The 25,804-nt window shown below is 50.8% G+C and overlaps 1 protein-coding gene across 2 annotated transcripts; it reads left to right on the forward strand.

The window, feature by feature from the left end:
- Window positions 1–1,387: 1,387 nt before the first annotated feature.
- On the forward strand, window positions 1,388–24,486 carry sesn4 (sestrin 4). 2 transcript variants are annotated; one of them, XM_088924796.1, is made up of 9 exons: window positions 1,388–1,556; window positions 15,270–15,470; window positions 15,660–15,842; window positions 16,555–16,773; window positions 18,078–18,192; window positions 18,830–18,954; window positions 19,607–19,788; window positions 20,666–20,810; window positions 21,585–24,486. In XM_088924796.1, the coding sequence occupies exons 1-9, from the start codon at window positions 1,491–1,493 to the stop codon at window positions 21,672–21,674; spliced, it is 1,326 nt and encodes a 441-aa protein (XP_088780922.1). In that variant the 5' UTR covers window positions 1,388–1,490; the 3' UTR covers window positions 21,675–24,486. The 2 variants fall into 2 exon arrangements, with proteins under 2 accessions (XP_088780922.1, XP_088780923.1); XM_088924797.1 differs by lacking the exon at window positions 1,388–1,556 and adding an exon at window positions 2,759–2,827.
- The last annotated feature ends 1,318 nt before the right edge of the window (window positions 24,487–25,804 follow it).

Raw genomic sequence — 25,804 nt, forward strand, 5'->3', positions numbered from 1 at the left:
GTTTATAGGTAGCTGCCTATGCAAAGGTTGACATCACACTGCACAGGCTTCTTAAATTAAGAGACTAGCTATGTGTCTCAACAACAAAAAAAAATGTTTAAACTAAATGTGTCTTAAAGTAATTTGAAATCCAATCCGTTTGGAGGGGAAAGAAGAGAGAAAAATTGCATGAAGGTTTTTTTTCTCCCAGGCCTAGAAAGGAAAGGGTTAACTACCAGGCCCCCTTCTCCTCTTGCCGTCTCTTTTCTTGCCTTGTAATTTTCCACTGGAGTTTGTCAGCACATAACAATTGCCGTTTGGAAGACAGGGTAGCCGAATGGGTTTTAAGGTGAAGCTCGTCTTTTAAATAGCATCCTCATTCAGCACCCATCACCATCATCAGCCTCTGTCCTGAACTGAGCTCCTCTGCTCCTCTCTCTGTCAGTATGTGCTTGTTCATCTGGGGCCCTGTCACATTAAAATGAGCAATATGCGTGCGACACACCACTAGGCAGTTCCAAGGTGGACATCATGCCAGAAGGGCCAGATGCATATACTCGTGCAGAAGACTAGCATTTATGTTAGAATTATTTGCAGAAATATGCATTTATTTATATCAATGGTCAATCAATGGTCATTTATGTTTATTTTTTGCTCTGTGCAAATTTTAAAATTTTAAAATGTTAAGGCGTTTAATTCATGCTGCGGATCAAACAATTCCTGTTTGGCATTATTTTTTCCAATGTTTACTTATCAAGTGTCATGCAAAATGATAAAAATAGTTATTTCTTTTCAGTTTCAGAGGCTTTGCCATTGTAACGCAGAGCCAAAATCCGAACAAATCAAGTTAAGACAGCTTCTTGGAAGACTTCTGAATCGCCAAACTGTTGTGTGTAATAATACCCCCCTTGTGTTGTGTTGACAAGTAACCACGTATCATCATAAAACACGAATCCTTCAGCAAACGGTTTCGAGGATATCTGCCATCTTAAAACCCGCTACAATAACATCTCTCTGCAGAGACACAGCAACACCATTCGGATCGTCCAAAAAAAAAAAACGCAGCACAGCTTTTCAAAAAGCACCAGTTTTTTTTTTAATCAATCCCCCCGCCCTCTCCGTGCTCGCAGGGGGGGGTCTCATTTCTGTCTCCACACACTGCGCCTGAGCCTTCTGCGGCAGTAGCGGGCGGGGGCGGAGCTCGGAAACTGACAGGTAATTTTCCACCGGGCGCTCCCTCTGATTGGCTCTGGCCGGCAGTCACGGGCTCGGGCCGAAACGCTCCCGTAACTGAGCTCTGATTGGCTGCGCTCCCTCCCACCTGAGCCCTGGCCTCCTGTCCCGCCCCCGCCCTCCCCGGATTGGCTGAGCCCGCCGCGGACCTGTCACTCTTGGGTCTTTTTTTTTTTATGCCCGGACTTGTCGATCTCTTCTTTGTTAGCTGGTGAACATCAGAGAGAGCGGACCAGACCAGACTCCCCCCCCCCCCTATCAATGCACTGAGCAAGAAAATGATCATCTGTACGAAGAAAATGGACTACCCCATAGGAAACCAGTGCCAGCGAGTCCAGAACCAGGTACCGTGTCGCCCCAGTTCTGCACAATATAAGCGAGAAAGGTGACTGCTAACGAGCGGACCTCATTTCTTCTTCATCCTCGGCTTTTAGAAAAACAAGTTGTGCAGGGAAAAGTTGGCCAGTCTTGTCGCTTTCATTCATTCGATGGACCGAAATCAGTTGGTGCTGTTGTTGCTGCTGCTGCTGTTTTTTTTTAATTCTGGTTCCGAGGTGGTTATGCATCCTCTTAACAGCACGAGAGCGATTCGCATTTTTAATAACTTCTTGACGAAGAGGTGACAGTTGCGTAGCGCCCGTCCTTAAGTCTTTTTGAAAGGAGGGGGGGCTTTTAACAATTTTTGGGGGTTCCGACACTCATGTCTCTTTTGTATATTTTTCTTAACGCGGTGTTATTGTACCTCATGCCGTCCTTTTACCCTTATTGTCGACCATAAAAGACGTCTCGTATTTACTGTTTTTCCTACAGAAACACGTTAAGGTGGTAGCTCAGCAGCAAAGGGGGGAAAAAAAAGAGCATAAGAAAATGAATTGCGATATGCAAAATAACGTTATACCTCGCCAGGACAGTACAAAAACACGTCCCTCCTCCGTTTATCTTTGCTTTCGGAAACTTTTCAATGCATGACCAACCACAGACTGTAATTAGTAATTAGCTTATGAAATATTAATTATCCTCCCCACCGAGCAAGCATTTTAAAGTTATGTGATAAATGTATAAGGGATACTTTCTTGAAGGATGTTGAATCCATTCCTGGAGTTGTGTGCGGGTCTACATTCTGTAACCGGGGATTCAGATGGGAAACGTTTAGGAAACGGTCTGAAACTTGAGGAGGCAAGAACAGATCCATCAGCTGTTTTAGGCTGAGAGCGGATCTTCACGAGTCCAATCGTTTGCAATAAGACCGTGCGTAGTGCTGCTAGAGACGGAAGATTGTGCCAGTTATGTATAAGCATTCAGACCAAAATGGGATGTGTTGTTGTTGTTGTTGTTGTTGTTTTCCTTAACGCTTTTGTTGCAAATGTAAGTGACGGATTGCCAGTCGTATTCCTACCGCTGCACAAGAAACTAATGCCTTTCGTACCTTGTATCTTGTTAAACATCCCTGGACTTTCCAGTCCCCCCCTGACTACAGCGGCTCCGGAGGAGGGACGGCTCCTACAGTACGTCTTCACTGGGTCCTATGATCATGGACAGTCGGGTCGTGATTCCTGGGGTGTAAGAGTCGCGGGCAGACTTGATTGTCACTCAAGGTTACCGTTTTGTTACTCGTGTGAGTTTTTTTTTTGTCGCTTGTGGTGGTCGTTGAAGTAAGGTGGTGGTGGGGTGGTGTTGGTGTTGTGAATAAAGGTCCACGAAATAAGTGTAGAGGTCGTGGTTGCAGCAGTCCTGGGCTGGAGTTGTGCATCTGTGCCGTGCGGGGTGGCCCGCTGTGTCCTCCCGAGAGATGGGGAGCTGTCACTCGCCTTTCCTCTCTCCGTGGTCGTGGATGTTTTAGAGCAAACTGGATAAGGATCTCTCGCCGTCTTTGTGCTGTGATGCTGGATGCTGCCAATCAAAGTTGTTTTTCTCCACTCCTGGGTGCAGTGCGGTAGATCACCGACGGGGGGCGCTCCTGGCGCTCGAACTTGTTTACTGCGATTTTTCAGATTGAAAGAACAATAGAGGAATTTCATTACTGGGTGTTTTTCCCCCCCTAATTAACGTGATCAGACCCTTTTACAAACGCGAGTGTTTTAATCGAACATTCCCCTTTCTATCTGCCAGCTTCTTGTGCTGTGTTTCTCGACTGCTTTCCTGTTTTTCTTAAATCCCCTTGTTGATATTATTCATCAATATTTCATTTCTTCATTTTTTTGGTCTCCTTCTTTCCTGTCCTGCAGTGGCTGAGAAAGCTGTTAGCAAGGGGGGTGTGAGTGAGCTCTTTTGATCTTTTACACTTTTTTTTCCCCCTCAGACTGTGCTGTAATAAAGTACAGTAACTTGGGCATTAAAGTTTTGATTCCTGTGTTCCTTGATCTGTAAAACTCCCCATTAATCGGCAGCATTGGGGCAAACATTCTTTTAATGACACTCGTGGATTAAAAAAAATCTTTCTCGGCGAGTCTTTTTTCTTTCACATCTCTCCTTCTTTCATTTGGCGTTACGCCATCGGCAGCCTTTTTCGGAGATGCAGGCGGTTTTGCGCGGCCAATGCGATAGAGGAAAATGAATTTCATTCCCAGAAGTTCTTTTATTGCAGTTTTTGAAAGGGCAGATGAGTGACGTCATCTCGACCAGCTCTGCCCTCCTCAGAATGGTGTCTGTGGGCGGGGGGGGGGGGAGATAACTAACGCCTGCAAAGGAATTTCAGACTGAGCAGCAGAGAAAGGTGGACAAAGCAGCACAATATTTTTATCTGCATTGAAATAAGTTTTTCTTTTCCCAGCGCTGGGACTTGGGGGGACCGAGCAGGCAGTACGCAGGAGTGTCCTTATCCAGACCGAGCCATGCAGACCTGCTTCTCGCTGGCCAGTGGGTGCCGTTCGTCTGTGAGGGTGCCACAGTCCTGTTCTGTGCACCAGGGACGACTCTCCCCCTCCCTTCCTCGAGAGCAGAGCGCCTCTCATTCCCTCGTCCACTCCCTCCCCCCTTCTCCTAGTCCGCACGCACACACTTGGCCCCCCCCCCACCACACACACACACACACACACACACACGCGCGTGCACGCACACCAAAAAAAGCTTTAAAAATAACAAGTGCTAAAATGAAATCTTTATCAGCTGACAGGGGCTTCGCATGGGAAGTTGAACTGAATTCCCCTGCTGCTGCGCTCAGGGAGGCCCAGAAAAGCCGGAACATTTGGAAACCCGCACTGGGCTGATCATGGAAACCTGCCGGTAGATGGGTGAGGGGGTGCACCGTGAACACGGCAAGTCCCCAGCGTCTTGGCAGTGCGGTGGCCCACTCTTCTGCACCCCCACCAAAAAAAAAAAAAGAATTGGGGACCGAGCTTCTCCAGTGGAAGCTCCCGGACGGGTCGCTGGAGGGGCAGGCAGGGCCACGTCAGCATTTCCACTCCCCATGGGGTTAATTGCACCCCGCCGCCCGGAGAAGACGGAGCGCACCCGAAGTCCAGCCTGTTGTTATCCTGCAACGCTGGCGAGGGAGGCCGTGCTTGGAATGACCCGAGGCAGTGGAATCCCAGGGCCAGGACGCCAGCTCTTCAACAGCCTGAAAAACACAAAGATGTCCGGTTTTGCACAGCTAATGGCGGGGCAGCTCGCAGGACTGGCCTGCTTCTCGTGAGGCTGCGTCGAGGGCCGAGCCCTGGCACCTGTCTGTCCGACCATCTGGGTGCTGCTGGGTGCCCTTTGCTGTGCTTCCCCAGGCAGTACCTGTCTGCTGCCTGCACTGCTGCAAAACGTAAACCCAGTGTAATGGAGGAGGAGGAGGTGGTGTCGTGCAGCTCGATCTTGGTAGTTTGCAGCACGTCGTCGTGCACGCTGGCAGTGCTGCCCTGCTCTCGTGGCAGGGCGCCGCAGTGCGTATGGGGAAAGAGCCCCGAGTCTGGGTGCTTCGGAGAGCCGGGCCCCTGGGCACGAGCGGACCTGCTGCGTGAGCTGGGAAAGGCAGCAGATCGGCCGTCCCGCTGAGACTGGCCAGGGCTTCCCCTCGGCGTCCTCAGCTCTTCACCCCCCTCCCCTCGAACCCCGACCTGGAAAGAGGGAATTGCCTGTTGAGCAACGCTTCCCCGAAGTCAACGCACCCGGCCGGGCGGGCAGAGAGGAAAACCGTGTCGTGCCGGTCCAGCTCCGTGTCGGCGCTCGCCTTCTTTCTGCGTCTTAAAGCAAAATTTCGAACTGCAGGCGACCACCCTCTGCGTTCTCCCTTTCGAAGACGCCCGCTCCGCTGACTGCCGTCTCCGCGTCTCTTTATTGAGAGTGAAAAAAGTTTCCTAGCCCGGCCACTGCGTCTTCATCGAGAGGGTCCCCCTGGGGGTGACCGTTTCACCCCGCAGTCTGCGTGCTTTTTAAATCCGCCCCCGGTGGTGAAGGGAAATTGTTTTTGTGGCTTTGTATTTTGTGGGTATTTTGCACGTAGCGGTGCTTGCAGTATTGGCTGCCAAGGAGAACTCGGCCTGTTTGTTTGACTAAGTGCTTCACTCTGTAGACGCTGCCCTTCCAATCTTCAGCTCAGATATTGAATCTCTGAATGGGCTCAGGATCCTGTTATTTATTTCCACATTAAATTGCTGAGGTGCACCTGATTACTGTACAGCATGCTGTGGAAATGAGTCATTTTTTTTCTACAGTACCCTTGTTCTTGGGTTCTGCAGACAGTTTGCGGTCATAATATTTCCACAAGAGGTTTGTTGTGAAAGAGGTATTTGATGAAAGGGTCTGCTTGCAGAGGAAGTCGGGGGGGGGGGAACAACATACAGGCAGAGGGCTACTTTCTGATTGAGGATTCTCTGTAAAAAGCGATTCCATTTCAGTGGAAAATTCTTGTTTAAGAATCGGAAAATGACTGGCTTGTACCGTATATATGCACCGACTTTATTGTGGAGGCACAGTTCCAGGTAGCACAGCAGGACCGTATCCTGGGGGCTTAACGTGAGAGAAAGTAACACAACAGTGAAAAAGGCATTGTGTTGAAGAGAGAGAGCAGAGGCTAACAGCTGTATCGGTGGGTGAGCTCGTGTGGAGCTGAGCTCTTCCCTCGCACCTTGCGCAACATCTGTAACTCGTTCCCCTGTCCTGCTGTTTCAGGCTCGGGTTCAGGAGAGGGTGGTACAGCAGCAAGGGAGGGGACCGGAGTGGAAAAACACTGGATAGTGTCATCGGCCGAGGTCCGCGTCGGGCTTTCAGAGAGCTCAGTGCTGCGCTTTCCCTTTCGCTGTTTTGCGTTGGGGGAAAAAAAACGGACTTCTCCCAGAACCAGCATTCTGTGGTGGACGTAACCCCTTCATTTCCCTTCTTGCTGGCGCTTGTGGAGACGAGGGGAGCCGACTTTGTGATGCCCATACCTGAGCCACCTGTCTCATTGTGACACTGTGTTCAGAGACACCCTGGCCTCTTTTCTTTTTGTGTGTTGATGGGGGTTCTTCGAAGACAGAGGCAGCCAAAGCCAGTTTGAGATTGCCATCAAACGACAAATGACTGAGCAGTGTCCGAAGCATCAGAGATAAGGGCCAGCTTTAATGAGCTAGGCTTTGTATCGTGGATGCACAAATGAGTAGAACAGAAGATACCAGGTGCCAAAGGCTATTGATTGGAAGGTAACAATATGCCATTAAAAAAAAAACATTCACAAAACAAAATAAGAATGATTGCTAACTCTTATAAATTACAGAGACAATCTTCAATTGGTAGCCTTGTCCTGCGATGTCCTGCAGGAGTAAGGGATGAGGTGTGCTGCGTTAGGAGTTGCTCATCCCTCTGTGTCCCTGCTGAGCCCGATAGCTGAGAGCACAGGTTCTCTGACTGCGCTCTCTCCCCGCCTTGCCGAAAAAAGCCTTTCAGTTTTGGGAACGGAAACCGTTGCAGAAGCTAGTCGAGACTCACTCTCAGGTTGGCGGGGGCAGCAGGTTTGCAGGCTGTGATGTCATTTCCTGGCAGCCGGAGGAGCCGTGTCATGAGTGCTGTTGGGTCTCGGCTGCATGGCGCTTGCCCGATGTGCCCGGGCATGTGAGAGAGCAAGGCAACGCACGTTCGTGGTGACACGTCCGCGGTGAAGCACTGACCCGCCTGACCCCCCTCCCTGTTGTAACAGGAAAACAACCACTTCACTGTTGGGGGAAAAGAGGGGGGGGTGTGGTTGGTTTGTCATGTTTTAAAAACAGTTGTGTGCACAAGCCTAAAGTGGCAAATAGTGTTGGTGTAAACATGCAGCAAGGGCTTTTGCTGTTCTCAAATTAGATTCAGGATGCAGCTCCAGTCTATTCGTGCTTGAAAAGAAAAAGGCCGCTTCACTGAGGAAAACAGCCCAGCGGTCAGTGTGTCTGCCGCTGTTGTACAGGTCAGACCCCTGGCATTGCGGCCACCGGCAGCTGAGTCTTGGAGTGTCGTTTCCTTAAGGATCAAACGCTGTTGTTGCTAAACTGGTGAAAAGGGGGGTTTCAGAGGGGTGTAGGTGGCTAAAGCCCTGAACATATAGGTGTCCTGAAGTCAAACTTTAAACTTTTAATAACTTTAAAGGCACGACAAAAATGTATAAGCCTGCGCCGTTAAGACGCAGTGAAAATAGAGTCTGCAGCGCGCTCAGCCCTTCTAGCCCACTCGGTTGTTCAGTTGCAATTGAAGTGGCTTAGACACCAGGGGGCTTGTTCCAGACCCCTGCAACTCTTGGTGTAAAATTCTTTTCTCAGCGAGGCTGTCTTTACACATGGAACCTAACCTAGAGGTGGACCACTGTGTTAAAGAATGGAGGTTTTCTCCTGTAGACAAGCTCTCCTCAAAACCTTCTTAATTAAAAAGAAAGCATTTTCTTCAGGCTTTTGCACAGGGTTGTGACATACTGAATGATGCTCTTTGTAAGTGAATGTAAGTGTGAAGAATAAATTTAGGTTCCCAACCCCATCATCCCCTGTGCTGGCAAATTGTGCGACTGAATAAAATGTTCTTTTTTCCAATGATTTGGCAGTAACTTCTCCCTAACTGGTCTGAACCCCCATAAAAGCTTATCATGGTAAACCAGTAGTGTGACCGTGTCCTTTTCCCATAATGACCTTTAACCTTTAACATTTAACCTTTACTGTGGGGCATCGCAAGGTTAGTGCTCTACTTTAATGCACTGTAGGATTTGTGCATGGGGGGGTGTGTCTTCAGCAGGCAGGTCCCCTAATCTCTTGTTGAGCTCCACACTCCACACTGCTGTTTTTCCTGAGAGCGAGAAAACACAACAGACACAACCAGCTGCTTGTGAGCAGGATAAACGAGGTTGTTTTAATAAGGCGTTTGTGTTGGAAAGAGGCAGGTTAATTAGAGGCAGAGCTGGGGAGATGAACAGGCTTGGTATTAAGAGGCAGCTGGGAAGCACTAGACAATGACCTCCGACCGCCACTAGCTCTGTCACGATAACCAGAGTCCCCAGATCTCTCTCTCAGATGTCTGCAGGGGCAGAGGGCCTAGAAGTTATTAAAAAAAACAACATCCTGTGATGCTGCTGGAGGAAGGTTTTATTGACCTTTTCCCCTCGAGGAACAATAACGCATTTCACCCCGTCTTGAAAACCTGTTTTCATTTTTCTCCTTGTTTTTAGTTTGCGATTAAAAAAAGGCCTTTAGCCTGTCGGGCTTCTGGCCGGCTGTCACCAGATCATGCACACACGGAGTGTTTTTGCGATCAGGAATGGAGGATTTATATCTTTTAAAGGCAAAATCCAAAAGAACTGCTGCATTGTTCGCTGTGGGGTAGCAGAGTGCATCTGGCGCTGATTGTTGATTTGAAAATTCAAAAAGATGGATGCATTGTAAGAAATGCAGATCCGTATATATTTCCCACATACCATTCTCTCAGGTGGTTCTTTCTGGCCTTGGGCTGTAGCCTGCTTGCTTAGATTTTGAGAGGCAGGGGAATGATGGGTTGTCTGTCTCTTTGCAGTTCTTTGCTTTGTATGAAGCTGGGGGTATTTTATTCTGGGAGGAATGTAAAATAGCCAGTTGAATTGGCTGGGAGGTTTCTGGAACGTAGCAGCTATTCTGCCTCAAAAAGAAAGCATTCTGGGTTCTTTTACTTTTTCTTTCTCCCCTGAGGGTGTGTGTTTTCAACCATGCCCAGAAAGTACCAGTGTTCCTGTACAGTGTCCCTGCTTGCTGTTTGTGTACCAAACTTTAATGTATGGCCTTGGCGGAAGTGGCATTGCAAACCTGCTGTGGTTTTCCTGCTGCACAGGAAACCGGTCTTCAACAGAACCATCCTCCTGATCCTTGGCCACTGGGTGTTGGGGCAGTGCTGGGCAAGGCTGTGGTGGAACGCCAGGGCTGCGCTGGTCAGAGCATGTGGTGGAACACCAGGGCTGCGCTGGAATGCCAGGGCTCTGGTGGAACGTCAATGCTGGGCCGGGCAGGTCTGTGGTGGAACGCCAGGGCTGTGGTGGAAGGCCAGGGTTGTGCCTGGCAGAGCTGTGGTGGAACGCCAGGGCTGTGGTTAGATGGCACAGCTGTGCTCTGGAGAGACGCTGTTTAGCTAGACATGATCTTCTTCCTGTGTCTGCTGCAGAGGAGCCAGTGACCATAGCTGCTGTTGTACTGCCAGTGTGTTGTACTACTCAGCCCACAGATTTGAAGCTTTGAGACATGACACATGTTCTGAGGTATTGTTAAGGGGGGAGGGGGTCATAATGCTCAAGTGTTTTGTTCCAAAAGCTCCTAATTGTGTATTAAGATATTAATTTCTCTCCATTTTTCCACATAGCAGTATGAGGGTGATTCAGCTTGGAGCCGGGGTTGTTGCTTCAAGCAACAGCTGTTCAAGCCACCCCCATCTGTCTGACTGTTCTTGGGTCGTTCACCCGTCCCGGCACAAACAAAACGAGCAGTCCAGAGACGACCGAGACCCTGACCCACAGGGTGTGTGCTCCAGCTCCTGAGCAGGGCCCTCAGTGATGTAATCATCTGAGTTCAAGTGCTTCCTGATCTTGCAGAGCAGTGGATTTCAGACTGCAAAATGTTGAGTGAAGTTTAAAACAATTCCCACCTTTTTATTGGGTTGCAAAAGAACATAAAAGTTAGAAACAAGAGGGGCCACTTATCTCCTGAAGTGTGGTTGGTAGTATGTAATTTTCTGATCCCAGGATCTTATCCAGACACTTCTTTGTGCTTTGACAGCACAGCTGGGTAGCTCGTTCCATACTCCCGCCACCCTTTGTGTAAAGAAGTGCGTATTTCTGCAGACCCGGTCCTCTTGACAGCCGCATCGCCGTGAGTGCGTGCCTTTCCCGTGTCGAGTTTTGAAAGCTTTACACCGGTAGTGTGTGTGTGTGTGTGAGAGAGGCTTGGCCCAGCTGTCCTCCCTCTCAGTACTCAGGTTTCCAGTCGGTAGTGGCAGCGTGGGGGTCGGGAAGCGAGGGGCAGAGGGAATGACAGCGATGTGGCAGCGGGCAGATAAAGTGACAAGACACATGTGCATCTGACTATAAATATCCGCCAGATTCTGCGGCTGTTTTCCTTGAGAGACAAAAGTGGGTCAGCCCACTCAAACCCCTGCTCGTGCTACACAGGACAAACCTGCTGCCTGCCTGTCTTCCACCCCCCTGCGTGCACACACACACACACACAAAATTGTTAAATTTCCCTTCCTTCCCCCAGCGAGATCAAAGCGTGGCAGCAGGAGTGACCGAAGCAGGCACCAGGGGTGAGAGCAGGCTTGCCCGCCCCAGCGCACGGCGGCGGGGGGCGAAATCTTACTTTTTTGGGGGCTTGTTCTTTAGGAACACTTGACTGGCAACGAAGCATGTGACAGGGGCACTGATATCAGGATCTCGTCTGTGGCTGGAGATGCTCGCAGTCGGGTGTCCGAGCTAAATGAGCAGCTGAATTTGCAGAAACGTCTCTGCTTGGCCAAACTCTTCTTTAAATAGAAAAAAGCACCTCCCCTCCCTCTTCCTCTGTGGGTTGGATAGATTTCCTCCTGTTGATCTTGCTTGCTAGGTAAGATGAAAGAGAGGCTCGTTCCACAGAAGAGAAGCCGGGCCTCCTGCTCGCGCCCGGTCGCCAACGAGCTTGAAGCGCGGGCCGTTCGAACGGGGCGCCCGCCGCGCCGCGCCAGCTGGGTGGCCACGCAGACGGGGGGGCGGGCAGGTGGCAGGAAGTCGTCCGCCTGGCGTGGGTGGCGTGCGGACCGCGCGGCGTGGCGGAGGGGGGGGCGGTGCCCGCGGTGGCTGTGGTGGCACTCCGCCTCCTGGTGTCGGGTGCGAGCGGCCGTGCCAGTTTTCACAGCTGAAGCGGCTCGTACTGCCCTCACCTACAGCACGAGCGTCTTCCAACCCGCGGGCAAAATGGAGCCGTCATTGGCTCAGGCGCACAAATGCCCACGGAGACAGAGCAGGCCAGGCGGAAGAGCGCTGCATGTGTGATCCTCCGTCGCAGGTGAAGCTTGCCACGGCTGCCTGCCTACCGTTCGCGGTGGGGGCCGGTAACACCCCTCTCGGGGCCCCGGGAGCCCGTGGCCGGCAGGAGGACAGAAGGGGCATCTCCTGGCTGGTCACCTGCCTGCTCGACTGCAGCCCAGCGAGGGGGAGCAGCTGGGCCTGGAGTCCAGCAGCATGACTGTTTTTGAGCCCCAGCCAGGACAACTCCAGCAGAGCTGGCAAACCTAGACCATGCCCCCCTCCCCACGTCCAGCTGGGTACCCCACCCCTCTCTCCGGCACTCTGATTTACACCCCAACTCTCAGGATCCTATTACACTCTCACCCCCTCCCTCCTGCCCTTCTGGATCCTTTCAGTATCGACTGTCGCTAGTATTTTTATTCCTTGGTCTTATTTATTTTTTCAACCCCCTTCACCTCTTTCCTCCTCTCGTATGTTTCTGCCTCCCTCTCAGGGCTCCGGGTCTCTCCCCCCCGGCTCCACGTTCCTCTGCCTCTGCTTCCCCTCCCTCCCCCATCCTTTCCCTTCTCCCGTTTTGCATTAGTCTCGGTTGCTAAAGCACTTCTTTACACAAAGAGTGGTGGGAGCATGGGGCAGTTGTGTTGTTGAAGCCCCCCCCCTGTTTTTATCTCTTTCTCCCCTTGATCACGGTCTGAACCCCAGATTATTCTCACTCTCCTCTCTCGCTCTCTCTGTGCCGCTGTCCCAACAGTCCCTCCTGCATGAAAGGGAAACTGCAGTCCCAATTTCTCAGACCGATTTACACTTCATTCACAGTATAATTTACTTGACGGTGTGGCAAGTTTTTACTTATTCCTAATTAAGCACAAAATCGTGAACTATGTGAAGGTACTGTACGGTCGCCATGTTGTCACAAACCGCTGGTAAAACCGGCCCTTCCTGCTCACTAGTCCCTGTAATGACTGATGTAAGGTGATGTACGAGTGAATAAGTACAGGTTGTGCAGCAGATATTTCACAGCAGAAATGTTCCAAAGTGATCAGCATGCAGAGTCAACAAGCAAGCAGTATTTGTCGAAAATAAACATCTCGGAAGTCAAGAGCACCATTTCTGTTTAAAAGAAGCCTGCTTGTTTAAAATATAGTAGTGCCACATTACCTTGCCTGAAGTTTTGTTAACTTGTTCTGAATTGCTGGCACTGAAGGCAATATGGCGTTGCGCGTACCTGGGAATGCCTTCTATTTTGTGATGTAAATTGGAGGTTTTAAACATTACAGTGTACATCGTCCTTTCATGGTGGTTTACAATGCACTCATCGTTTGCGATTGAGATGCTGTTTTTTTTTTTCGGGGTTAGAGAGAACACCGATTCTTTCTTACCCCTGAAATATAAAAGCAGCGTTGCGCGTTCCCCTTTAATCCCTGGGTGTCTGTCACTCTCCCAGGAAGCAGCTGTGGCCAGTTTGCTTCCTCACGCAAGAGCTGTCGGGGGGAGAAAGAGAGAGAGGGAGGTCGCCTAACTCAAACCTAAACCCGTCTCTAATCCCCCCGGCCGTCTGCTGTACAGTGCTGGGGGGAGAGGTAGGGGGCGTTTCTGCCGCTTAATCCAGGGGGATCTCATCCTCCTCCTTCAGACAGCTCCGACAGCTGCCAGGGCCCTGATCATCCAGCTCTCCGTCGGTCCTGTTTGAAAATCTAGACCCCAAGGGGGGTTGATGACTGGGTCGTGGCTCCTGTGTTTCGAAGGGGAGCAGGGCTTGGCCTGCTCGTTCACGGGGCACGAGGGAAAGCGGCTCCAGCCGTTTTGTGGTGGAGGGGGGGGGAAAGGGGGCCTTATTTCTGGTATTGATTAAACAGTGGCTTTGGGCCGTCGCGATGGACGGGGTGCGGGTGTTTCAGCTGGCTGGTTTCGTGCAGGATTCACTGCGAAAAGCTGGTGTTCTAGAGGAAAGTTTCTGGAAGTGAATTGGCAAGCATGCTGGCTCCCAGCATCCACAGAGGCTGTTCCCTTCCCATGTGCGCCCCGCGATGCCGGGCAGCGGGTGCTGACAGCACGACGTCATCGGGAGCGACAGGCGGGTTTTAGACGGGGTTTGTGTAACTGGTGCTTCAACAGGAACGCTGCAGTGGGAAATTCTTGAACTTGAACTTTATTGCCATATGTAACCAGTACTGGTACAATGGAACAATGGAACTGGTACTGGTACAAATTCGGCGCACGTGTCATACCTCGCGCAGAACGCGAGCTTAGAGACGGTGGGAATCTTCGCAGACTTCCTGGTTAGACTCTGGCAATGGTTACGCCACACTACCAGCCAGGACTGCACCCTTCCCCACACACACACACAGCCCTGCAGCTGCAGCCTCGTCCTGTCCTCCTGGGCCCCGACTGCCTTAATTAAGAGCATTGATTTGCTTAATTAGTACGAACTGGTCAGGTTCTCCAGGTCCAGTCGTAGTGACTGTTGAAGGCGGTGCTGGAGGATCTGCGGGGGTTTATGGGTAGCCTCAGGGAGTAAAGATCCAGAACCAGTGATCAAACAGACCGATGAAACGAACCGCCGATTCGGATAAAGTCATTAAGAGCCCGGGGTGAAATGAAAATGAAAAGGCATGGTAGCCCTCCAGGGCCAGGAGGTGTGAACTTCGGTGGCTGTCCTGTGAGCTGCAGGACAGAGGCTCTCCAGAACCACTTTGTATATACTCAGTGACCAATACTGAATAGTGCAAAGATGGAAGATGGGGGCTCGGCTCAGACAGTCTTTGCATTCCTGTATTCTGCACTTGGGTAGCTCTCCAAACTATCCCACAAAAAGCTCCTAAACCACCTTTTTTTGAGGGAGGGGATTACATTGGGAGTAAAATGCACTACACTGATCTAAGTACACAGATTGAGATGCTTGTCAACGTATTTATTACTGAGCTCAGACCTGCAGTAGGAAGAACAGAATATGAAGAATAAGAAACAGTAACTAAAACCAGGCTTTCATCTTGTGAAAAGCTTGTTGAACCAAGGAACAAGGAATGTGTGTGTCTTGTAATTATTGTTTTCATAAAACCTTTTGAGGAGATTTGTTTGTGCTGTCATTGTGTTTTATTTGAGAGTGTTCCCTGTAGATTTTCTAAAAGTCTTATCACCAGGTGGAGATGCCCAGGCTTGTTTTGTGGCTTTTAATAAGGGTTTTTTTTTAACCCATTTAAAAAATCTTTTGAGTTATTGTCATGGGTGTAAGAAAACACAGGAAAAGAAAAAAAAAACTTTTCTAGTGTTGGGTAGGTATGAGGCTGTCCTCTTTTAAGAGGAGGTCAGCATCAGTCTTCTGTAACTTAACTAGATTTGTAGAGCACAGAGAAGAATGTTGATTTGCAAAGTGATGTGCGGTCCTATTTTCTGCTGGAAAGTACTTTTATTTCCAGTGTTTGAGTTGCACCCGTGTGGTTTTTCTCGCATCTCACATTTTGACAACAAAATCAAAGAGTTCATTGTTTTGTCCTTTACCGAAAAAAAGTGAATAGATACTGCAGCGCTCTACAACTTGTTTAAAGAGTCCAGGGCTAACTCATTTGAATACAGTGGGAACACAGTGTGCTTTTGCATATGCCAAGCAGAGCTACAGTGTCAGTTGTGCTTAATCAGTGATAGCGGGGGCTGATTGGTGCTGTCTGTGTGTCCTCCTGGCCAGGTGGTGAAGATGAGCTCAGAGAAGGAGCGGTCCCAGCTGCTGTGTGTGAAGGCCCTGGCCAGCAGGGGGCGCCTGGACTCAATCACACAACAGATGGGCTACCACCCGCAGTACCTGGAGAGCTTCCTGCGCACACAGCACTACATCTTGCACATGGACGGCCCCCTGCCTCTGCACTACCGCCACTACATTGCCATCATGGTGAGCCACATGCAGCAGTCCTCTGAAGTTTACTGGGGTATAGCATAACACAAACAAGAATGCGTAGCGAGTAATGGTGCATTGCATTAATATTGTGCCGACTATGGAAGTGTGGTTGCTGACCCTGCTGTAGTAACCATTCCCATCTGCCTGTGTCCCTGTCTGTCTCTCTGCGTCGTCCCCGCGCAGGCTGCTGCCCGGCACCACTGTCGCTACTTGGTGTCTCTTCACTCCGCCCACTTCCTGCGGGTGGGCGGGGACCCCGTGTGGCTGCAGGGCCTGGACTCCGCCCCCCCGCGGCTGCGCAGCCTGGACCAGATCAACAAGGTGCTGGCGCACCGGCCCTGGCTCACCGCGCGGCAGCACATCGAGGTACGGCGGCCGGAATATGGGAAAAGAGCGAAAGGACAACGCAGGTCCGCAGGGTCTCCCGTCATGGGAAAGGGAATGTTGTAGAGATCCGAGTCCGGCCTGGGGTCGTTACATCTGGCCTGGCTCGAGGGAATTCTAAACTGACTCGGACTATAAAGCCCCCTGCAGCGCTGCTGTAATTCGGGGCACTGTGAGAAATACTCCTCGTGTGTGCGTCTCCTCCAGCGTTCTTCCAGACATGGCCGTTTTGGTCACGAACTGAACTCATTTCAAACCTCCCCTAGTCTGTGCTGTTGCGTCCCTACGATAGGAAGCACATACCTGTATCTGTACCGTTCCCTGAGTGAGTAATTGGCATGACGATGTGATGAAGCTGGAGAGATATTATTAATAATGCAGAGGAAAAAGCCAAGATTTTAAATGGAGGGTCTGAGGCTGTTGTAGAAGCTCCATGTCTCTTCTAGGCTGTTCTAGAAGCTCTGGGTCTCTGAGGCTGTTCTAGAAGCTCCATGTCTCTTCTAGGCTGTTCTAGAAGCTCGGGGTCTCTGGGGCCGTTCTAGAAGCTGCAGGTCCCAGGGCCTTTTCTAGAAAGTTCTAGAACACCTCGGAGGCCAGGCTTGGCCTGACGCTGTGGGACTGGGGACGAAGAGAAAGGTGTCCACGGAGTTGGGAGGCGTGCGGGGTTGTGTCTGAAGCTGTCCCTCTCCCGCAGGCGCTTCTGAAGATCGCCGAGCAGTGCTGGTCCCTGGCGGAGCTGGTGCAGGCCGTGGTCCTGCTGGCGCACTGCCACGCGCTGGCCAGCTTCGTCTTCGGGGCGGGCCTGGAGCAGGACACCCCCGAGCCCCCCGGCCTGGCCAGCTACTGCTTCTGCGACGCGGCCAACGGCAACGCGGCCGGCCCCCCCGAGGGGCTGCGCTCCGCCCGCCGCAGGGTGAGTGCGCCGTCGCCTGACAACGCCGGCACCTCCGCCAAAAAAACAAAGGCAGTACCAGCCGGCACTTTCCTCGGTCGGTTTTCACAAGACGTGACACAAAAGAGCAGAGGAAAGCACACTCCCAGCAATGAAGGAGATGTGTGGGGTAGGGGTACTTCTTGATATAAAGGGATTCTCGGTAAGCCAAACGCGTTCATCCTGATCACGGCTCTTGTGCTGTAATGTAGGCAGGCTGGAAAATTAAAGATGCGTTTGGGAGTATAGAGTGTGCATTCAGCAGACCCTACCTTTCAGATTCCATAGAAGACTAAGGAGAGATTTTTGTTTTTAACTCGTATTCAAGCTCTAGCCGGTTCCTGCTCCCGAGCAGCTGTCCTTTACGCAGTGCGGTTGCATCTTGAGAGTAAGCAGGGTATGTAGCATTATAGCTGTATGAATAACACTGCTAAGAGCCCCTGGTTAGTACCTGTCCCTCAGCCGGTCCTGCACTTGGGACGTACAGAAGCCCAGCTGTGCAGTCCGGACCACTGCACTGGAGCCAAAACAGCCTGTTCTGACGCACTATGGCGGAAACCATGAGGCCAAGTCAGACGCAGCCCAAGCGATCAGCCAGTTGCTTTGAGCCGAGGCACCTCAAGTCCATGCAGAACAACGCGATGTAATGCGATCCACAGAGGATCATGCCGTGAAGCTCAGCCTGGTGTCGTGTAACGCTTTCCAAATCCATCACAGTCCTGCAGTCCTTGAACCTGTTGAGTGGGACGGCACACAGCAGGCTCTAAATTGTCATTCTCCTTTATTAGTAAGACATGGGTTGCGTCTGAACTTGTATTACAGTCTGCTAGAATGGCTGGACTTGAAAACGTCCCGCTGCCAGGTGTGGATCGTGACTTTGGATGGCAGCAGGAATAATCAGCAGCCCCCTGGGCGCAAATATGGACCAGAGGTTTAAGAGGCGGATTATAGGAATGTTAGGGACGTGTTGAGTTCTGCGGCAAGCTTGCTTGTGGCAACAACCACCCCGATCTCGTCAGAAGCAAGCGTCAGACTTCTTTAAAAAGTCGTGGCTTCCGAAGGATGAAATCGACGTCGCCTGCTCCGGAGTGCACAGGTTCTCCGAACTGTGTCACGAGCGTTTGCACACTACAGGAGAGGCAGGGGGTTTGCTACAGTCAGTGTAGGCGATGACAACAGTGGAGGGTTCCGAAGCCCCTGCCTTAGAGCCAGGCCCGCGCAAAGGGAAGTGGGATAGCGACTCCTGTAGGGCGGGGCCTCTAACTGCAACCTGTCTCCGTTGTCAGTCGCTGGACTCCAGCTGCGAGGGGGGCTGTCTGCAGGAGCGAATCCAGTGGGTCCAGGAGGAGAAGGAGAGACGCGGCGAGAGGCGGATTAATGCACAGCCCCTCCTGTACACAGGTAAGCAACAGCCGACCCGGCCCTTACCCCCTCCCTGCAGGTGAGATCACTCGCAGCCCTCATCTCCCACCAGCGGGAAAGGTGCTGATGCTAAGATCATGACTGCAGCGCTCACATTCCACCACGAACGGGCGTGTTTTGGCAGATAGATTTATGAGTTTCTTCGACGGGGCAGCGAAGCATTTGTAAAAATAGTTATAGTGGAGTAAGGCCACCTGATGTTGCATATGAATTATTCCTCATATTAATCCTTTTTAATTCTTGGCCTGTGGCATGCCAATGATAGCAAAACACATGGCTGCTGTGAGGTTTTGCAGTGCAGACTGCAGCTGACTGAGGGTACAAAGCGGGCTGTGCTCTTGGGCCCCTGCTGTATCTCCAGAGCTGCTGAAAGTAGCTCCCCCATTCCTGGAAGATTTGGTACTAGAATAAGAGGTAAAAATTACAGATTAATAAAAGTAGGTATAGGGGCAGCCTTAATCCAGAGCACAGTTCAAGAATTGAAGTGGGAGTTGATCTGGGGATAGATTGAAGTAGCTTGCATTTTCACAGCTGCTGCACAAAGCTCTATGGAGCAGGGAGGTGGTGTGTGTGTGTGCGTGTACCGCGCACTCAGTGCCTGCCTGTGTGTCTGCAGAGCTGGAGGAAGAGGAGGAGGCGCCGTGCTGCGCGGACCCTTCACGCTTTGTCTCGGACCCCGAGTTTGGATATCAGGATTTCGACCGCAGAGAGGAGGACCACTTCCAGGTGTTCAGGGTGCAGGTGAGGATCCCCTGTTTTGCGAAAGCATTTGGTTTGACATCAGCCACCCCAGAGCCCCGTAGAAATGGGCATCAGAGCTGTGTCAGCCCTCAGTTTGAATGTCCTTTGCATTACTGCTTCACAGCAGTACTGTTTGGTGGCCAAACGGGTATTTAGAAGAGGCTGTGTTTTGATTGCCTTTATAAGCACGTACTTGGTCTGTTTGGTATTATCATAGTTGGGTAAAGCAGGTGATAAAGGTAGCAGTGGTAGCAACATTACAACACGGTGCAGTCATGGAGCAAAACTGAGCAGGAGGGCGAGGGCAGAGGGCAGTGGCTCTGTGGCTCAGGATCTGTGCCTGTGGCTGGAAGGTTGCCGGTTCAAATCCCGCAGCTGGCAGAGGAATCGTACTCTTTTGGGCCCCTGAGCAAGGCCCTTCACCCCAACTGCTCCAGGGGCGCTGTACAATGGCTGACCCTGCACTCTGACCCCCAGCTTCTCTCCCTGTCTGTGTCTCTCATGGAGAGCAAGCTGGGGTATGTGAAAAGACAAATTCCTAATGCAAGAAATTGTATAGGGCTAATAAAGCAACATTATCATTATCATTATCATTATTATCATTATTATTATTATTACCTCCGTTTCTCAATTCTTTTTATTTTCGCAACAGGACTATTCCTGGGAGGATCATGGTTTCTCGCTGGTGAACCGGCTGTACTCGGACATCGGCCACCTGCTGGACGACCGCTTCCGCACTGTCACCAGCCTGCCCAACAGCGTGCTGTCCGGTGGTCAGGGGTCGGAGGTCAAGAGAGCCATCTGGAACTACATCCACTGGATGTTCGGAATCAGGTACCCTCCCGTCGGGAGCGACCGCCTGCACCTTTGACCTTGACACCTCGGCGGCTCTGGCGGAGCCCTTGACCGAGTCTTACTGACCCGGAAGCTCTCGGATTTGAACCTGCGCTCCGCTGTGCTCGTCCTTGCAGTGTCAAGTCTAGATACAGCATCAACTTATTTGTGAAGTCGGGGATTTTTTTAAACATGCACTTATGTCTGTGTGGCTCTACTGTATGTCTTTTTGGACACTATTTTAGTGCAAGTATTTCGAAGCCTCCCCGCCAGGCTGACAGATGGGCAGCGAGAAGGAGCCACCCTAGCGAGTTTTTTGGGAGACGAGTCCCTGTGGTGCCCCAGTGTCTATGCGCAGCTGTGTGCTGCTGGGGTGCTTTTCATTTGAGTTAAACAAACCGAATCGCTGATCATCTCTGAGCACGCTCCGCAAATATCCACTAGACCACATGTTCTTAGCTCCCCAGTGTTGCGCCAAAAGCCATTCTCCTGAAGACACTGGACCAATTAGCCTCCTCCCTGCCATAACCAACCCACCCTCTCCCGTTTTCCCTGCTCTCCTGAAAACGCTAACGTTTTGTTTTTCTCCCACGGGGCGGCCCCGGTGTTTGCAATCAGTGTCAAAAGTTGTAGCAGCGGTGCGGCGTTTAATTGAGTCCCCCAGGCGGCTGACGCGTTCTGTCTGCCTGCCTGGCGGAGCAGCTGCCAGGGCCCTGGGGACTGCATTAACCGAAACACCTGCAGCAGACAGGCAGGAAACGTGTTTTGTTCACGGGGCCAGGGAAATGGGCCCGGAAAAGGGTAGGCCCACAACAGCCCCGTTTGCTCAGGGCTCTGCCGCTTATCCACGCGCCTGTGTGCGTCCGTTTCCCGGTAGGTACGACGACTATGACTACGGAGAGGTGAATCACCTGCTGGAGAGGAATCTGAAGCTCTATATCAAGACTGTGACGTGCTACCCTGACAAAACCAAAAGCCAGCTCTTCCCCCGGCCCTGGAAACCACTGAAACCAGCAGAGAAGGTAGGCCACCCTCGGCGCCGCGTGACCAGCGTCGCTGGTTCGGTTTCGCTCTCGCCTGGACGTCACTTGCCGGCGCGTCGCCTCCTCTGCCCTGCCGCACGCCTGCGAGAGGCTGATCCCCCTCCAGAGCCGAGGTGCATCTCCTCTCCACACGGGGGCGTGGTTTCAAGTGCAGCGCAGTGTGTATATATACACGTTCAAAACCGGAATCAAAAAATAACTCCTGCAGCACGCTGTCAATCGTGTGACAACACTCACTTCCAGAATTCTTGTCACAGTCGAGCGGGGGTCCCCAGTCCTGGTGACCCCGACACCTGCTGGTTTTCACTCCCTCCCACCTTCATTACATACTTCAGCCCTCAAGTGAGCTAAGAAGTGGCTTCATTGGAATATTTGCATTTTGCTTCCAGTCACAGGTTTGGGATTGCACTGCCCTTATGAGACACAGCTCTAACCCAGCTGCTGAAGAGCAGGGAGCAAGCGATCTGAAGTCAGTGGAGGGTTTGATTGTGTCACTGAGGGCTCAGCTGGAGCAGAAACCAGCAGGTGTGTGTGTGGGTCACCAGGACCAGCACTGAGAACCACTGCTGTAGGTGGTGTCACTGGTGTTACAAACCCCCTAAAACAAGACAAGCGAAGGGGGGAGGAGAGAGTTCATTTGATTGAGTCACAAGTGAATATTGGCGTCAGTCAGGGAACTGGCTGCCGAGGGAGGGAACAGAGGGTGGCCTTGTTCTCCTGAGAGCTCACTGTGGCTTTTGTCATCTCCCCCAGGTCCATGTGAACCTGCTGATAATGGAGGCCAGGTTGCAGGCGGAGCTCCTGTACGCCTTGAGAGCCATCACCCAGTACATGATCGCCTAGGCTGGGAGAGGGTGCGCGCGTGTCTGTGCGTGAGTGCGTGAGTGCGTGCGTGCGAGCGTGCGAGAGATGATGGGGAGGGGGGGGGACACGTTGGAGAGAGCGAGAGAAAAACGCACCTTCCCCTCCCTCTCCCCCAACCCACTCCCACCCCCCCACCCCCAGGGGAAGAGATGGGAAGTGCACTTGAAGGAGAGCGAGAGTGGGAGCAGAGCATGATGGGACTGCGCGAGAGTGCGAGGGCGCAGAGGGAAAGTGTGAGTGTGAAAACAGTAGAGGAGGAGGAGGAGGAAGAGTGAGGCATTCAGCAATACAGAACTGTTGGAACAGTATCTCGATGGGAGACCGCGTTCTTTAGTCCTGGACAGGGAGCCTGTTCAAGCCTAGTTTGACGGGACTCTTCGCATCGCTTCCTTGTTTGTTTTTTCTCTTGCTGTTATTTTGTTTTGCCACAGCTGTGATGCTGTGACAGGTAATGTGCAATTATTATTATTATTGTTATTATAAATCTCTAGACTGTAATGGAAGCTGAAGTGGGGCTCAGAGAATTGTGCACCGGACACCATGTGACAGAGTGGGGTTAGTTTTGCTCTTATGTTTTTTCTTTTGGCGAGCCACCTGTGCGGTACAGTGACTGACCGTGCTCGTGTCACCGGGATCTCAACGGTTGCTTTTTTTTTAACTCGGGAGATTTCACGCAGCATTTAAAACTGAAGAAATTCAGAGATTGTTCTTTCCCAAAATTGTTCTTTTTGGCTTGGCACCATCCCTCCCCCCCCACCACCAAAAAACAAAAAACAAACAGAATGGTCCATCTGAATGGCCGTGAGATGGACACAAGTGGAAAGGTCAAAGGTCAGGGCTTTAGGTTTTAGCGACACGCAGAAGGAAGACGTACTCGAACAAAAACACTAAATATAACACTTTTACATAAGCTATAAAGCTCCTTATGATGTTAGAAAGCTAAACCGTTTGTTTTTGCAAATGAGAAGCCCTGACTGTAAAATGTAAAAGTATTTAAGCAGTTTGCTTTTCTTCCAACATCCTATATAAATTTCGAAATGCATCCTAGCACAAAACCCACACCTACCCAACTATGAGAAGCGCCGTTCTCTGGTGCTCTTCACATTTTTTCCAATCTACTGTTTTAAACAAAATCAACTGACCTGTAACACTTCAAGACCACCCAGAGAATCTTTTAAAGAAAGGAAAAGTGGAGGAAAGATTTCCTGTTTGTGAAGTTTAATGTTAAGTGAAGAAAAATATTTTTTTTTGAGTAGCTCATATAAACCTCAAAACATGTGTGGCTGCTGAAGGCGGCTCGAATGAAGGACTGTCTCTCTGGACAAACAGGGAACTCCCTGATGCTGACATGCTGGTTGGCTATTGGTTGGACAATTGTGGGCAAGCTGTTGGCAAAGCAGATCTTTAAACAGAACGAGGAAGGGCTGAGAGAGAGGTGCAGTCTGGAGCACTACAAGGCAATAACAGCCTATATGAGCCTCTTGCTGTGAGACCTTCTCATTTAGCCTGAGTGCTTCCAGGCTGCTGCGACAGTGGTCTTGGCAGGAATGCTACAGACGTTGACTGGAGTGATTTGACTCCCATGGTTTACTTATAGATAACCCCGGTGCGTTTTAAAAAAAAGCGTTATGGTACGACTTGGTATTACATCTCTGGTCCCCACCAAGAAAAAAAACTTTTTTATCGTTATTTTTGTTTTATTTTGTTTTTGAGTTCGCTGCTAAACTCCACCCACTGTATTGTTACCCTGAATATTTCAGAGGCAGTAGGTTTGGAAGGCCCATTGTGGGCGCCTTTGTTGAAAAAGAATTTGCATCTCTATCTCAAACAAAACAAAAGAAGAAAAACAAATGCACAAGTCTTTGGTCTGAATGATCCGTGAATCCTTGGGATTTTGACTGTCTGTGCTCCCCACCCCCCCCATGCGCTTAGCACAGGTGCCTTTGTGTCGGGGTGGCCTGGAGCTCTACCCCTTTCCGAAGCCAACTGTACTGTACGCCCGCTGCCGACGTTGTGCTGCTGGTTGTGGGAGCACAGGGAGCACCAAATGAGGCCCACATGCTCTCTCAGCTGTTCTCTCCACACTCTCAAGCCCAGCACCCACAGCTTTACAGACGGACTGAACTAAAGAGCTGCCATTCAGCTCCATTTCTCGGCCCTCATTTGCCTGGAGGCGAGAGCTTTGGTTTCGGCCTTGGACTGGAATCTCCAGCAATGAGGACGCTGGCCAGGGACTGTAGTTTGTTTGCCAGTGGAATCAAAGAGACATTTCTGCCAGTCTGCTCCAGCACCTGTTACTCCTGCCCAAGTGCACCCAATCACTGTTGAGGACTCCTAAAACAGGCTGTTCACACTCCGGGCCCTGTTCCGGGAGGTCAGGGCAGAATGGATGGGGCACTTGATACCATCACTGGATTATTTTCATTGGCCACCGAGACTGCTTAGTGACATCACAATGGCACAATCCAATCCCCCTTCCCCTACAGCGAAAGACTGGAGGGAAAAAAAAAACTGGAGGGCCACGCCCCCCCCTCCCAAGGACACGCCTCCCTCCCCCGCCTATCAGATGGTGAGCTTCAGCCATCACTCACATGGCTCTGCCCCCCCCATCTTCAGCAGAGCAGCGGCACAGTGCAGATCCCGAGAGTGACTGAGGGTGCATGGCTACAGCCTACTTGTTCAATATTTACCGCGTAAATGTATGGACATAAAAACTGAAACAAAAAAATTGTTTTTGGAAACAAGAAAGAGACTTATTTTTTCTATAAAGATAAATATGTTTGACATGTTCGATCTCTGGTGTGCGTGTGTTTTGTCCTTTGGTGTACTCTGTTTTTCATGGGGTCTTACATCAGCATGTGCGCAGGGAGGCTTCCAGGTGCTTGATGGATGTCAAAGGTAATTTCACGACACAACGGATGGGCCAAGATATTCACGTCAGTTTTCACTAGAATTGAATATTTAAGGTAATGTATTAACATGCTTAACAACCGCAGGTTCAAGTGGGCTTCTTACCTGTTTTTTAAAAACCATATCATGGAACAGAGATTCCAGGCGTCTCCAGCCCAGGTTGTGTGGATCTCAGTGCACCTGCTTCTGTTCGTGACCAAACTCTTTGACATGCTTTTGGAATTTACTGTAACACATGTTTTGAGTACTTGAAGATGTTGGGGTGGGGGGGGGGTAGTTGCTTTTTAACTACAGCTTTTCAGAGATGAGATGACAGAAGGTCTCGATCTTTGTTTTGAAAAAACACTTTCCAAACAAGGAAAACCCTAGACAGGAAAACGAAATCAGCAGGTGTGGGTCTTCCCAAGACCAAGGTTATATTGCTGGAGTCTGGAGCAAATCACCCACCCAAGTTGCTGAAACAGATACCCTGAATTCTTAGAGGAAATGGCTGGATGACATCCTGGGATCATTTCGCTACTAACGACTAAGCAAGCTGGGTGGGGCGAACAGTCTCCTCTTGCTTGTTATTATTTTTAACATTCTTGTTATCCAACGAGTTGGGAACAGGTTCGGAACTGCATGACGCTCGTGGTGGAAGAAGCAGTACGTGCTCGGCGCCAGCAGAGGGCGCGCAAGGGTCGTGGTTGTCCTGGTGCGCTGTACTGTAGCTCGGCCACGGCTCTGTGCCATAAGGTGTATGGCCAAGAGCCGCTACGTCAACATTTCGTTCACGGCGGTTCAGCAAACCACGAAACCGGAAGGCTCTGGTTTTCGCCCAGAAACGCCACCCTCCAACCCCGCTCCAGTGTCAGCGGTGACCGGGTAAGTACTCAGGAAGTGAGTCACAGCGTCCTCCTCGCTGCTCACTCGCAAGCAATGTGCTTTCCAGCACGTTTTTTTTTTTTGCGAGTGAGTGTTACATCTTCTTGAAACCTCCTTAGACTTGTCTTGGGTGATCTGGAGCCGTTTCAGTTAGGGGAAATTTCTCTTCAGCTCAAATGAAGTGCTACCTTAATTTAATTCGTAAACTGGAGCTGTTCTTTCATGAAAAGTAGGATATGTGAATTTATTTCTAACACATTCGAAATGCCGAAGGGAAGGGCTTCATCCCCCTGTAGGCGATAGTGCGCTTGCGGGGATGGATTGCGTTAAGGGTG

Source organism: Atractosteus spatula, chromosome 9, assembly GCF_055471065.1.
Source record: "Atractosteus spatula isolate fAtrSpa1 chromosome 9, fAtrSpa1.hap1, whole genome shotgun sequence".
Classification (NCBI taxonomy): Eukaryota; Metazoa; Chordata; class Actinopteri; order Semionotiformes; family Lepisosteidae; genus Atractosteus; species Atractosteus spatula.

Bases quoted from the DNA above. Each gene is read 5' to 3' on its own strand.
- sesn4 (XM_088924796.1), top strand. From the start codon at position 1,491: ATGATCATCTGTACGAAGAAAATGGACTACCCCATAGGAAACCAGTGC. The intron at 15,471-15,659 runs GTGAGCCACATG...GTCCCCGCGCAG, and splicing joins GCCACTACATTGCCATCATG to GCTGCTGCCCGGCACCACTG. The intron at 18,955-19,606 runs GTGAGGATCCCC...TTTTCGCAACAG, and splicing joins TCCAGGTGTTCAGGGTGCAG to GACTATTCCTGGGAGGATCA.